The following is a 14,166-nucleotide window of genomic DNA, read 5'->3' as shown; positions in this document are numbered from 1 at the left end:
GTCACTTCTGCTTGTGACGAACCCAGAAGTACGTGATGTCAATTCAAGAGATGGATACAGAGAGCAGGAATGCCTCAGCCATGCAGTCAGCTTCAGAATGTTGGAGGTGCGTTTTATTATATAGGATGTGCCCCAGTACAGAAAAAAAATGACCATAATTTTATTTGCTGCATGGTGAGAACAGCTTCTTAAATGAAGATATGCATATGTAGGGATGTTACAAAAGATGAAATATTACATTGTGTTTCAGTGCCAATTTCAAAATAAAATGTTTTGAAATAACTAATTTTTACAAACAATAAAGCTGAGCTCGCCAAGCACAGGTTTCTACAAGATTATCAGAGAACAGTCAATAATAATGAAAAAAATCTGTTTCATTAAATATACAAATATTTAGGCAAGGTTTGATTGCCAGAATTATCTTTGTATAATTCAGGGTAGGGCTTGGTAGAAAGCATTTCAAATAGGAAAGATCTCTAGCATCAGCTGCTTCATCTCCAATGTCAAATCCATGCTTCAAATCTTATAAAGAATTCATGGATAGAGCAGGCTTGCCACTTACTGCATTTTTGAATTTCTTCTTCTTGTAGTATTTCCGTTTTGGAAGGATATGTAACAATAGCAAATCACAAATGACTGTTGCCTGAAAGTCAAAAAGAAGAATAGAAAAAGAGAAAGACTAGGTAAATCCTGATGAATGTGGCTCCATCAATCAGACTTCACTCAGGGGCTCACACAAAGTCACTCTATAACAGACAGTTTTCCTGTACCTTCTTTGCATGGTGGGAGAGAATATGAAGAGCCAAAAATCCCACTGAAAATTAGTTACCTCAATTTCATTTATCTAATTCTTCTTCCAAAGCTTCCCGTGTTTCTAATTCAACTTCCCCTCAGCCTCCAAGCCACACAATACTAAAATATGGGATATATATTTTTCTACCTCTCCAATTCTTGAATATTCATTTCCTAGGCAGTCAGAACTAAGTGCCAATCTAATCTGAGGGCCAGGATGCCTGGAGCAAGAGTACCTTAGATAAACCATCTGGTCTTGACTTGCTGTCATGATCCCTGTTTCTATTTTTTTTTTCAGCTTTCCAACCCAACAGAAGTTGGAAAGAATTATACAAAAGGGGTATAGAATGTCTGTCTGTCTGTCCATCTGTCTTTTTCTGGGAGTGAAATAAGTTGCCAAACATTTAACAGAATGGGATGAAATTTGACATGAGGGAAAACTGTAAAAAGATACGACAGGTTTGAAAATGGGCCAAATCATAAGTATTGCCATACTGGGACAGACTGAAGGTCCATCAAGCCCAGCATCCTATTTCCAAAAGTTGCCAATCCAGGTCACAAGTACCTGGCAAGATCCCAAAAAAGTACAATACATTTTATGCTGCTTATTCTAGAAAAAAGCAGTGGATTTTCCCCAAGTCCATTTTAATAATGGTCTATGGACTTTTCCTTTAGGAAGCCATACAAACCTTTTTTTAAACTCCGCTAAGCTAAATGCTTTTACTATGTTCTCTGGCAACGAATTTCAGAGTTTAATTACATGTTGAGTGAAGAAAAATTTTCTCTGATTCATTTTAAATTTACTACTATATAGCTTCATTGCGTGCCCCCCAGTCTTAGTATTTTTGGAAAGAGTAAACAAGCGTTTTACATCTATCCATTCCACTCCACTCATTATTTTATAGACCTCTATCATATCTCCCCTTGGCTGTCTTTTCTCCAAGCTGAAGAGCACAAGCCGCTTTAGCCTTTCCTCATAGGGAAGTCGTCCCATCGCCTTTATCATTTTTGTTGCCCTTCTCTGTACCTTTTCTAATTCCACTATATCTTTTTAAAGATGTGGTGACCAGAACTGAACACAATATTCAAGGTGCGGTCACACCATGAAGCAATACAGATTGGGGATTTTAGAGACATAAACCCTTCTCCTCTCCCTTCCAAAAAAACATGACCCAATGCATTTCTGTGGGAGAAAGAGTTGCAGCTTCTGCACCATAGAAAAATTAGCTGGATGGCACAAAACTTGGAACGTGGCAAAAACTGGCAAAAATGACATATTAGGGCTGATATTCAAAGTGATTTAAACAGGCAGGAGCCTGTTCTACCTGCATAAGTTGCCTGTCACCACCCAATCACTGATATTCAGCGGCACTAAGGTGGGGAGTGCAGCTGAATATTGCCTTTGACCAACACCCCAAAAAGTGAACCCACAGGGTCAGGGGTGGCACTGGGGAGGAGCCGGGGCTTATATGGGCGCCTGTAATATTCAGCTGAGGCCCACATTAGTTAAGCAGGTGAATTTAGGACAGCTCAAAAGCTGTTCTAAATTCACTCGCTTATCTTATGCGGGCCCAGGCTGAATATTGGGCTGGAACCTGCATTTTAAAAAGTATTTTCCCTTTTCCCACACCCTCCTGACACCCCCCCCCCCCCCCATGAGTTTCTCTGCCCCGTCCTACCCCTACTTCAAAATATAAATTACACTTTCTCTTAAGGTGGCCAGAATACCCTTTTACCAAGCTTGGCAGGCAGCAGCAATGTCCCTAAGCCACTGATACCGGCACCCCACACACGTATAGTTGCTGGTGGCTCAAGGATGCTGTCGTCAACTGCAGAACTTGGGAGAATGGAGTTCTGGCCACCTTTGGATGAATTCTACAGCTGGGGATGCTTGGGGATCCCCACCAGCTATACAGCAAGGGTCAGGACCGATGTTAGCCGTGCTAGAGCCCAGGTCTGGAAATAAAGGAGGGCCCCCCCCCTCCATGAACCCCTCTCCTCCCTGCCTCCCCTCCAATTTCCCCATCTGCCATTACTATCACACCACAAAGGATACAGGAGTGTACACTATGTGGTAACAATATCAAAATGCTTACTAACCAAACACACTATGAATCAATTTATTGCATCAACATATGTCATTTTTGTTTAATTTTTAAAGACAATGAGGCATCATACTGTATATGGCTCTAAAATGAACTATTGGATCTCCTATAGCGCACAGCTATTCTAGATCCAAAGTTCTCCAATTATCATTTGCATTCAATGTCTTATTTTATCTTTAACATAAAAATGCACTTCTGCAACAAACTTTTTTTTTTAAAGACAACAAAACAGCGACCAGTTCACTTATCTGAGAATGAAGATTACAGAACTCTAGAGACTTGATCAACATAACAACAGACCCTCACCAAATAGAGAACAAGGAATCACAAATTAGAAATAAAAATATTTAGAAAAAAACTGAGCAGGGAACCTCAAAAAGTTCAACTTAGCATGTATTGAAACACTGGAGAGAGGAAAAACAGAAATGCATTTCCTTTTCTACTGAAGAAAGTACAAAGACATTTACTATGAATATTTCCCAAAGCTAAAATATTCCATTTAAAACATTCAAAATAAAATTCTTTTTTCTACCTTTGTAGTCTGAACATTTTATTTTTCCACCAGCATGACACAAGAGTGGAAGAAGCCAACTGGTGCTACCCGGGAGGAAACTGGAGGTGATTTTAAGTTGTGTCACCACCCTGCTGCCTCATGCTGTGCTGGAGATCCACACACACCCTCAAGCCTGTTTTTATTTATGCATACTCTATGGTAATCTCACTGGTTCAGAATAACTCCTGACGAAAACATTGGATGCCGAAACATGGCCCATGTTGGGTTCAGTTTGTCAACTTTGGATGAATAAGCGACTTTGTGTCACGATTGTGACTATTTTCCATGTCTGTGCTCACTTTGCCCCCGGGTGGCTGGACCCTGTGGTTGCTATGGACTGTTGTTCCTGTTTCTCAAGCATGTTCCAGAAGTCATTCCAGTCTGGTCTGGATCTTCCAGCTTTCCAGACTTGCTTGGGATTTTTGGTACTATGCCTCACCCTTACTGGTGATCTCAGCTGTGAGATTGCCTTTATTAAGGCTGGAACCAGCTGGAAACTTTCTAGTTTGCCTTTGCAATGCCAGAGGTCTCTAGGTTGGTTGGTGTGCTGTGTAGCACTTCTGCCTTGCTTTGTTTCTTGCCTTTATGCCTTGCCTTGTTCTTGTTTAGTCTGTGTGCAGTTAAGCTCTTAAGCACTACTGCTTTTATCCTTCTTTGTGGCTGCTTGTGAGCCTTCAGCTCTTGCTCTTTGCCTGTCTGTGTATCCTTCTTTGTGGCTGCCTGTCAGCCTTCAGTCATTGCTTTATTGTTTGTCTGTGTGGCCTAGCTTTGTATCCGGCCTAGCCTGCCTTATTTGTTCTTTTCCCCTCTGACCTTCAGTCCCTGTTCAGTCAAGCTTGTTTCAGTATCCTATACCCTGTGTGAGAATCTTGAGTCCTGAATCCTGTTTTAGTCAAGCTTGTTTAGTATCCAGTGTCCGGTGTGAGAATCCTGTTGTTCCAGTCAGTCTGGTCCAGCATTTCTTGTCTACCAGCTCCATCCTGTAAGTCCTACAGGCCGCCCGCACCTAGGGGCTCAACCACTGGGGAACGATGGTCAGCACAGGTGAAGTCCGGTTGTTCCAGTCCTGTTATTCAAGTTTAGTCCATTCCAGTAGCTGGGTCCAACCAAGCCAAGTCCGTTCCAGATTCCAGCTCCTTCCTTGCTCGTTTGCCAAGTCCTGATTGGGGGATTTTGTCTACTGCTGCCACTCCTCGACAGTAGCCCAAGGGCTCACGTTGTTCCAGTGCACGAGAGCCTGAGACTGTGACACTTTGTGATCTACTTGAGAACTGTGATTGGCTTCTTCCACTCTTGTGTCATGCTATTTGATATCCCTGTGGAAGACGTTTTTTTCCTGCTTGTACCATTTTATTTATCCATCATGTTGGGTCTGGTTTCTCTTTTCTGCTTTCCTGTCTGTCATCTGCTAATTTTCCTTCAAGCAGATGCTGACAATATGTATTTTCTCCTCTCTCCTGTCTATTCTGTCACTACACCTCCTCTGACATATTGATTGTTCCTTTTTAGCACTTTCCTCTTTTTTTTTCCTTTTCTGCTCTTTGCCAACTGAAATTTCACCCTTTATCACTTTTCTCCTCCTTTTTACTTTTCAGCCACATATCAAATTTCCATCTCCTCTCACCCACTAGCTCTCCTATTATCCATCTCAAACCTTCCCCAGCCCTTCATTCTCTTTCATCTTTAATGTAATCCCCATTATCATATTTCTACTCTCTGTAATCACTATCCTCTCATTCATTTCCTTACACCCACTCCTGGCCTCTCCCACATGGTTTTACCATCCCCTCCACCCTTCTAGCCCAGCAGCTGCTCCCTCTTTCTCCTCTCTCGTAACCTGACATCTCCCTATCCTTTCTCTCTTCCTTCCTGCTTGCTCCCCCATTTCTCCCTCTTTCTTCCCTCATTTCCACCATCCAGCATCTCTCCATCACTCCCTTCTGCTCCTGGATCAAACATCTCCCTCTTTCTCCCCTCTTCACCTCCTGTGTACCTCTCTCTCTCTCTCTCATCTACCCTTATGTCCAAAATCTCTCCCTCTCTCCTATTGTCCACCATCTCTCTCTTTCCCTCCCTTGTGTTGAAAATCTCTCTTCCCATTCCCTCATGCAGCATTTCTCCCTTCCTCCTGCCCATTATCTTGTGCAACATTTCTGCCTCTCTCCCCCATGCACCATCTTCCCCTCCCCTCCACCTTTATGTCCAACATTTCTCCCTCTCTCACCCCCTCACCCTCCATGAAGCATCTCTCCCTAGCCTTCACTCCTATGTCTAACATGTCTCCCTCTCTCTCACTCTCCCCTCTACCCTTATGTCCAACATTTCACCCTCTCTCACCTTCCATGCAGCCTCTCACCCTCACCTCCACCCCATGTCCAACATTTCTCCCTCTCTAATCCCTCTCACCCTCTCCTCCACCCTTATGTTCAGCAACTCTCCCCTCCCCATCCCATGTCCAATAATTCTCCCTCTCTCAACCTCCATGCAGCATCTCTCCCTCCCTTCTCACCCTTATGTCCAACATTTCTCCCTCTCTCATCCTCCATGCAGCCTCTCTCCATTCCCTCCACCCCTATGTCCTTTTCCCTCTCTCACCCCTCTCACTCTCCATGCAGCATCTCTCTCTCCTCTCTCACTCTTATGTTCAACATTTCTCCATCTCTCACATCCCTCTCACCGTCCATGCAGCATTTCTCCCTCCTCTCTACCCTTATGTCCAACAATTCTCTCCTCCCCATCCTATGTTCAACAATTCTCTCTATCACATCACCCCATCCCATCCCATGTCCAACAATTCTCCCTCTATCACATCATCCCCCTCCCCATACAGCATCTTTCCTTCCCTACCCCACCTTACAACTCTCCTCTATGAACGGGTCCCTTGCAGTGGCAGCGTGAGAGAAGCAGGCTGGGGTCCCGAGTTCCAGCATCTCCCTCCCTTAAGCATTGCTCTTTCTTGTAAAGGTCCCTGGCAACGTCAGCAATTCCCACACACTGCCTGCCACTAAGCCAGAAGTCTCCTTTCTGCCGCATCCAGCTAGCACCTAGTCAGAAACAGGAAGTTGCAACAGAGGGGCGTGACACATCAGAAAGGAGGCTTCTGGCTTAGCGGCACGCAGCATGTGGGAATTGCTGCCGATGCTGGAAATCCCATTAATGCAAGGGCGATGCTTAAGGGAAGGAGATGCAGGACCACGGGAGCCCAGCCTGCTCCTCTCCACACCAGCGATGCTAAAGGTGCACCACTACTGGGTGGGCATAACCCAAACTGGGTGGGCCCAGTCCCACCAGTGGTTATGCCCCTGCCCCACGAGAAGGTATCGCAGGCACTTGTTTTTGGAACAAGGAGTCAGGAGTACCAGAACTGGAAAAATTGCTGACTGGTACTGTGTGCTGCTTTGTGGAACCACTGTACCCCAGAAAGATCCAGGTAAAGGAAAGGGAGATGTTTGGAACCGTGTATACCATCCAGGCTACAACGTTGTACTAGCTAAGGGACTGATTACATCTTAGACAGAGGGAGATTTCATTTATCTTGTCCAGCAAACAAATGCAGGTTGCAAAGCTTTAATTGAAATTTAACATCTGTCATATGGGAACAGTAATTAACATCTTTATAAAGTATTTTCTGTACTGGCGAGGAGAAGCAGAGGACAGATGTATTTAAGTTGGCTATCTATATATAGACTGTAAAGCGAAGATACTTACCTGTAGCAGGTATTCTCCGAGGACAGCAGGCTTCATATTCTCATAAGTGTAGTTCTCAAATGGGTGATGCCGATCCACACGCACCCTAAGTTCCTGTCGAAGGTGGTGTCAGAGTTCCATCTGAACCAGTCGATTGTCTTGCCAACATTCTTTCCATGACCTCATGCCCATCCTGGTGAAAGCAGCTTGCACACCTTGGATTGCAAGAGAGCACTGGCCTACTGCATGGAATGGACAAGGCCTCACAGACAGTCCACCCAGTTTTTTGTTTCTTTTGATCCCAACAGGATGGGGGTCACCATCGGAAAATGCACTATTTCAGTTTGGCTGGCAGATTGCATTTCCTTCACTTATGCCCAGGCTGGGTTGGAGAGTCATGTCATAGCTCATAATGTCAGAGCCATGGCTGCGTTGGTAGCCCACTTGAGGTCGGCTTCCATTGAAGAAATTTGCAAGGCTGCGATGTGGTCTTCAGTCCACACATTCACATCACACTACTGCTTTAAGCAGGATACCTGATGCAACAGTCGGTTCAGGCAGTCAGTGTTGAAGGATCTGTTTGGGGTCTAGAATCCATCTCCATCTTCCTAGGCCCGTTTTATTCTGTTCCAGACTACACCCTCATTCAGATTGTATATAGTTTCAGGTTAATTTGTGTTATGGCCTCACCGTTGTGAGGCCCAATTGACCAATGTTTGTTGTTTTAGGTGAGCCTGGATGCTAGGCATTCCCCACTTGGGAGAAGATAAGCCTGCTTGTCTTCGGAGAAAGCAATGATACTTACCTACTAACATTTCTAAAGTGCTACCAGGGTTGCGTAGCGCTGTACAATTAACAAAGAAGGACAGTCCCTGCTCAAAGGAGCTTACAATCTAAAGGACACGGCCTGACATTGATTATCCAGGGCTAATTCTGCCCATGGTTGTTAGCATTTTTTAAAAAATGTGGAAAGCCACGGCCTGAATATTGACCAGATTGTGACCATCAGTAATAACTTCAAGATGCGGCTTGATGGGAAGTCAGATATTAGCACTTGTTGATCTCACAGACGACATGGAATTTCCCAGTGGCATTATAAATCATGACATGGTGATATGCAGTACTGTGCTAGTTTATATTCCCTCAGATTCCTACTTACTACTCCAAAAATACCGACACCAGAACCAATCATTGTCATGGTTGGAATGATATCAAATTGGCCTCCCTGAATAAAAAAAATAAAATAAAAGTACAAGTCAGATTACATTCAGAATAATAATACTACATTATTTTTGGCCAAGGCCAAAGTTAAAGCTGTCTACCATCACTTCTATGTCCAACAAATTTAGCATGAAAATTTTCTCAGATTGAAGAAACATTTTATCTACTTTGTTAACCCCTTACTAAGCACACACTTATATTGAAAACAAATCATTTTTTTTTATTTCTCAACATTTATAGTCTGCACTATCTTACAAATTCTAGGCGGATTACATCATAATGTACATAATTATAAAACAAGCTCCATTAAAGATGATCACATAATTAACTACCACCAGCTAAACTTATTTTACCTATTTTCACAGTTACTTTTAACTTTTCAGATTTAATGTTCTTGTATCACTGCTATATTGCCACATTCTGTTATAAAATCACACTGAAAGGAAATAATTAGAATAAAACCCTTGCTAATTTAGATTTTACATAGGTCTTTTCCCTCAAAGACCTTATTGCTATACTTGGATTCTGTTGACACAGCTATAAGCATTAGATTAATGAATGAACTTAGTTGGCACTGCAGTGTGGGAATCGCTAGCACGCTTTGGTAAAAGAGGCTTTAAATGTTCTTTGCCAGGGATTTGAAGATTTCCCAGTTTTGTTTTGTTTTTTTGCTATTCTGAGGAGTCAGAGCAGAATCCACTCTACCAAGTCTACAACTCAAAGTTGCTGTTTTTTTTTTTTAAACAGTAGGTTAAAAAAAGCCATTAATTTACTTGCTTCTAAGCTTACCTTTCCAGTTATCATGATATCGAACCGAATTCCAAAAACTTTATACAAGGTCCGTTTCCTTATTCCATTCTCAATGTAATACTTTGCAAACCTGCCAATAATAGCAAATTCCTTTGATTACTGATAGCTCTTTTGTGTTAAGAACATGTGTTGCCATACTGGGACAGATCAAAGGCCCATCAAGCCCAGTATCCTGTTTTCAACAGTGGGAAGTACCTGGCAAGATTCCAAATCAGTAAAACAGATTTTATGCTGCTTATCCTAGAAATAAGCAGTGGATTTTCTCAAGTCCATCTTAATAATGACTTAGGACTTTTCTTTTAGGACATTAGCCAAACCGTTTTAAACCCTGCTAAGCTAACTGCTTTTATCACATTTCCTGGTAATGAATTCCAATTACAAGTTGAGTGAAGAAATATTTTCTACAGTTTGTTTTTAAAATTTACTACTTAGTAGCTTCATTGAATGCCCCCTAATTCTAGTATTTTTGGAAAGAGTAAACAAATGATTCATGTCTACCCATTCCACTCCACTCAGTATTTTATAGATTTCTATCATATATCATGATCAGAACAGCATATGACACCAATTTTCTTTCTACAAGTAATATACACCTATCTTTATTAGGTATTGCACAGACTCCTTCATTACACATATATGTTTTACCACACTTTGGGCCCTGTATACTAAAGCGTGCTAGTGTTATTAGCACACACTAAACACTAGAGACACCCGTAGGAATATATGAGTGTCTTTAGCATTTAGCGTGTGCTAAAAACACTAGTGCAGCTTAGTAAATAGGCCCCCAGTTTCTCCTGAATAAAGATTCTGTTCTATGTTAAGTACACATATATGTAGTTAGCATTAGGTAGAAAAGTTTAATTTATTCTCATATCACACATTAACAGTTTTTGTGTTTGGACAGCTTCCTAAAGGAAAAGTCCATAGACCATTATTAAATTGGACTTGGGGAAAATCCACTATTTCTGGGTTAAGCAGTATAAAATGTTTTGTACTTTTTTGGGATCCTGCCAGGTATTTGTGACCTGGATTGGCCACTGTTGGAAATAGGATGCTGGGCTTCATGGACCTTTGGTTTGTCCCAGTATGGCAATACTTATAGGAGTGAGGAGGCAAGGGGAGAAATACTGGATGGGGAGTGAGGGGGCAAGGGGGGAAGATGGGGAGAGAGGAAGCAAGGGGAGAAATGCTGGATGAAGAGAGAGGAAAAGGGGATAAATACTGGATTGGGAGAGAAGGGGCAAGGAGAGAAATACTGGATGAGGCGAGAGGAGATAAGGGGAGAAATATGGGATGGGAGAGAGGGGAAAAGGGAGAAATACTGGATGAGGGGGCAAGGGGAGAAATACTAGATGGGGAAAAGGGGCAAGGGGAGAAATGCTGGATGGGAGAGAGGGGGCAAGGGGAGAAATACTGGGTGGGGAGAGAGGGGGCAAGGGGAGAAATACTGGGTGGGGAGAGAGGGGGCAAGGGGAGAAATTCTGGATGGGGAGAGAGGGGGCAAGGGGAGAAATTCTGGATGGGGAGAGAGGGGGCAAGGGGAGAAATTCTGGATGGGGAGAGAGGGGACAAGGTGAGAAATGCTGGATGGGGAAAGGGGGCATGGGGAGAGATACTGGATGGAATGGGGAGGAGAGAGGGTAAATGCTGGATAGAAGTAAGGACAAGAGCAAGGGGGAAATGCTGGTTGGGAGTGAAGAGGAGAGAGGGGGCAAATTCTGGATGGATGTGTGGAGGAGAGAAAGGACAAATGCCAGATGGAAGTGCAGAGGAGAGAGAGGGGTCAAATGCTGGATAGATATTGGGAGGACAGAGAGGGGCAAGCTGTAGGTAGACAGAGTCAAAAGAGGGAAATTGAAGATTGGATAGTAAGAAAGAACTAAATGTGGATAAAGGCAGAAAATAAAATAAGAAAGCTGAAAGGAAAAGGAGGAGAGAAAAATGACAAACAAGAAATCCTGGCAATAGAGTTAACAGAAAACGAGGAAAGAAGAAACCAGTGTCTGGTACCAACACAAATTGTATTTATTTATTTATTTATGCGTTCTTGTATCCCACTGTTATCCAAAAACAAGTTTCAGTTCACATTTTAGGTGAGGTTTACAAATTAGCTCTATCGTTATAACATGGACAGGACAAAGATTGTTTCTTAGATATCTATAGAATGTTCAAGGGTAGTTCTGAAAGGTAGGACTATAATTCATGGAGAGATTTTTTGTTTTATAATTTACATTTTAGGTGAGATTTACAAATTAGTTTTTATCGTTATGACAAAGATTTTTTGTTCGAGGATAGTTCTGAAAGGTAGGACTATAATTCATGTGGTTATCTGTAGAGGTTTGTTGAAGTAGGTTTGTAGACGTAGGATGCTGATAGAGGTGGGGCGATATTTTATGTGATTATCTGATGAGTTTTGATGAGGTAGATTTGTAGAGGTGAGATGTCGCTCGCTTGAGTTAGCTACAGAATTTTCTGAAGAGGTAGGTTTTCATTTCTTTCCTGATTTGAAGGTACTTAGTGATGCTTCATATGGCTTTTGGTATTGAGTTCCACCATTTGGAGCCCAGGTATCTAAAACCCACTGTATAGATGGTATTGTAGGTTATGTTTCTGCAGTTGGGTAGGAGAAGAAGTCAGTACCCTCTGGTTTCTGGGCTTTCCCGGTGATAGTTTAATCATGTCTAGGCTCTAGCATATATTCATGAATCATTCCAAATAGTATTTTGAAAATGAGGGTAATTAAACTCTGGAATTTGTTGCCAGAGAATGTAGTAAAACCAGTTAGCTTAGTGGGGTTTAAAAAAGGTTTGGATGGCTTCCTAAAGGAAGATTCCATAGACCATTATTAAAAATGGACTTGGGGACAATCCACTGCTTATTTCTAGGATAAACAGCAAAAAATGTATTGTACTTCTTTGGGATCTTGCCATGTACAAGTGACCTGGATTGGCTACTGTTGGAAACAAGATGCTGGGCTTGATGGACTTCAGTCTGTCTCAGTATGGCAATACTTATGTACTTATGTACCCTATGTATGCTGTATTGCAATAGTCTAGTTGTGATAATATTGTTGATTTTCCATTATCTGGAATGATTATCAAGAAAAGTGGTCTCTTATCCTTCTCAGTTTCCATAGTGTTTTGAAACATTTTGATGTTGTTGCTGATATTTAACTATCAAGTGATAGATGTTTGTCAAGGATAATTCCTAACATTTTTAGTTGTGTTTCAATTTGGTAGGTAAGATGTGGGGTTGTGTGGGTTGATTAGAACCAGGGATTTGTTTTTTTTCTCTGTTTAGTTTTAGTTTGAAAGTTGTTGACTAGTTTTCTATGAGATCCAGGACTTTTTAAATTCTTTCCATTATTTCTGTGATATTTTTATGAAATAGTATGTAGATGGTGACTCGTCTGCATATATGAATGGGTTGAACCCCACTGTTTCCATTTTTTTCTGAGTGGTGCCATCATTACATTGAACAGTATTGGTAATATTGGTGATCCCTGTGGTACCCCGCACTCAGAGGTTCATGAGGTTGATAGCTGGTTAGATATCTTAACAATGTAGGATCTGGTCTTTAGGAAACTATTGAACCATGCTGTCACTGCTCTACCAACTCCCATGTTGTCGAGCAGAGTCATTAGTTCTGTGTGGTCTACTAGGTCAAACGTGGTTGACATATCGAATTGTAGTAGTAGTATGTTTTGTCCTTGGCATATTAAGCTTCTGAACTTTGTTATCAAAGTTGTTATGACTGTCTCAGTGCTGTGTTGTGGTTTAAAACCTGATTGGGAGTTATGGGAACATACAGCACTTGGACGACCTATGTAACTCTCTAGTGCCCCCAAGTAGAAAGGTATTGCATGAGTGGATTGCTGTACTTTCTGTGCTACAGGCACAGCTCCCCAGTGGCGTACCAATGGGGGGGGGGGGGGGGGGGGGGGGGGGCGGTCCGCCCCGGGTGCACGCCGCTGGGAGGGTGCCGCGGCGCGCGCCTGTTGCCCTGTTTCAGTCCGATTTCGCAATTCGCATGTGTTCACTGCTCCCTTTGAGTCTGTCCCGGAGCAGGTTACTTCCTGTTCCGGGGCTGACTCAGAGGGAGCAGTGAACACATTGCGAAATCGGACTGAAACAGGTCAACAGGCGCGCGCCGCGGCACCCCCCCCCCCCCAGCGGCGTGCACCCGGGGGGGTGTCATTTCGCCGGGGGGGGGCGCTGCACCCGGGGCGGGGCACATTGGCGATCCGCCCCGGGTGTCAGCTAGGGTCAGAACGCCACTGCAGCTCCTTAAGATATTTCAAAATCATATAAGACATTTGCTCCAGTTATACAGATCTTTGTTGATGATAGAGTCCTACTGCATATGTCCAGCGTTATCTAAGGTTAATTCTTAACAATAGGCTAGAAAATCAGAGACTATATGAGAAACTCAATGAATATCCAGTAAATAGGTTTGAGCAAGAGGCAGGCAGGTTTAAGAGGCCATATAAAGCTCACTAACAGCATGCAAAGGGGGCATGCCTGTGCACTTACATCAAAAGAGGAGACAGGGCACAATAGCCACTGCTGACCCTGCCTTGACCCTCTCTTGGGGCGACAGAGTGGATGCCTCTCTGGGAAAACCAGAGATGGCTAGGGTGGACAGTTCTACCTTTGAGGACCCCACTACTGAACCAGAGAACAATGTAGTGCAATTAGGTGCCAGAGTGAAACAATTAACATTTCAAGCAGCTTCTCCACCATAGGGGTATCTTGCAGTCAAAACGAAGATCAAAGTGACCCCAGGTAGAGATCCATCCCCCAATGAGGCTTCCAAGTAAGACTGTGAGGAATCTTTCCTCACCTTCCCTACTTGGCTCCAAGAATCTCCATTTGAACCAGCCTTGTGTAAGATAAGTGTGGTTTTCTCTTTTTGTTTCCCTAGAAAGAAGTTCTGCTTTGTCAGAAAAATTTAGGAGGGAAGTGAGCCACTCCATGCTTTGTTTATTTGTATGAGATT

At 42.9% G+C, this 14,166-nt stretch overlaps 1 protein-coding gene across 3 annotated transcripts in view; it reads right to left on the bottom strand.

Moving 5' to 3' along the window:
* Positions 1-14,166, bottom strand: part of LOC115456712 (P2X purinoceptor 1-like) — a 218,197-nt gene that overhangs the window by 74,353 nt on the left and 129,678 nt on the right. For 2 of the 3 annotated variants that reach the window (XM_030185967.1, XM_030185966.1), the window contains exons 10-12: positions 9,148-9,238; positions 8,297-8,362; positions 563-643 (exon numbers count right to left, since the gene is read on the bottom strand). In XM_030185967.1, coding sequence (XP_030041827.1) covers positions 563-643; positions 8,297-8,362; positions 9,148-9,238 — 238 coding nt within the window. Of the gene's footprint in view, positions 1-558; positions 644-8,296; positions 8,363-9,147; positions 9,239-14,166 lie in introns of all 3 variants that reach the window. The other variant, XM_030185968.1, reaches the window with a different exon arrangement.

This window comes from Microcaecilia unicolor, chromosome 13, assembly GCF_901765095.1.
Source record: "Microcaecilia unicolor chromosome 13, aMicUni1.1, whole genome shotgun sequence".
Classification (NCBI taxonomy): Eukaryota; Metazoa; Chordata; class Amphibia; order Gymnophiona; family Siphonopidae; genus Microcaecilia; species Microcaecilia unicolor.
The sequence above is the reverse complement of the archived record's forward strand: the minus strand, read 5'-3'. Positions and strand labels throughout refer to the sequence as shown.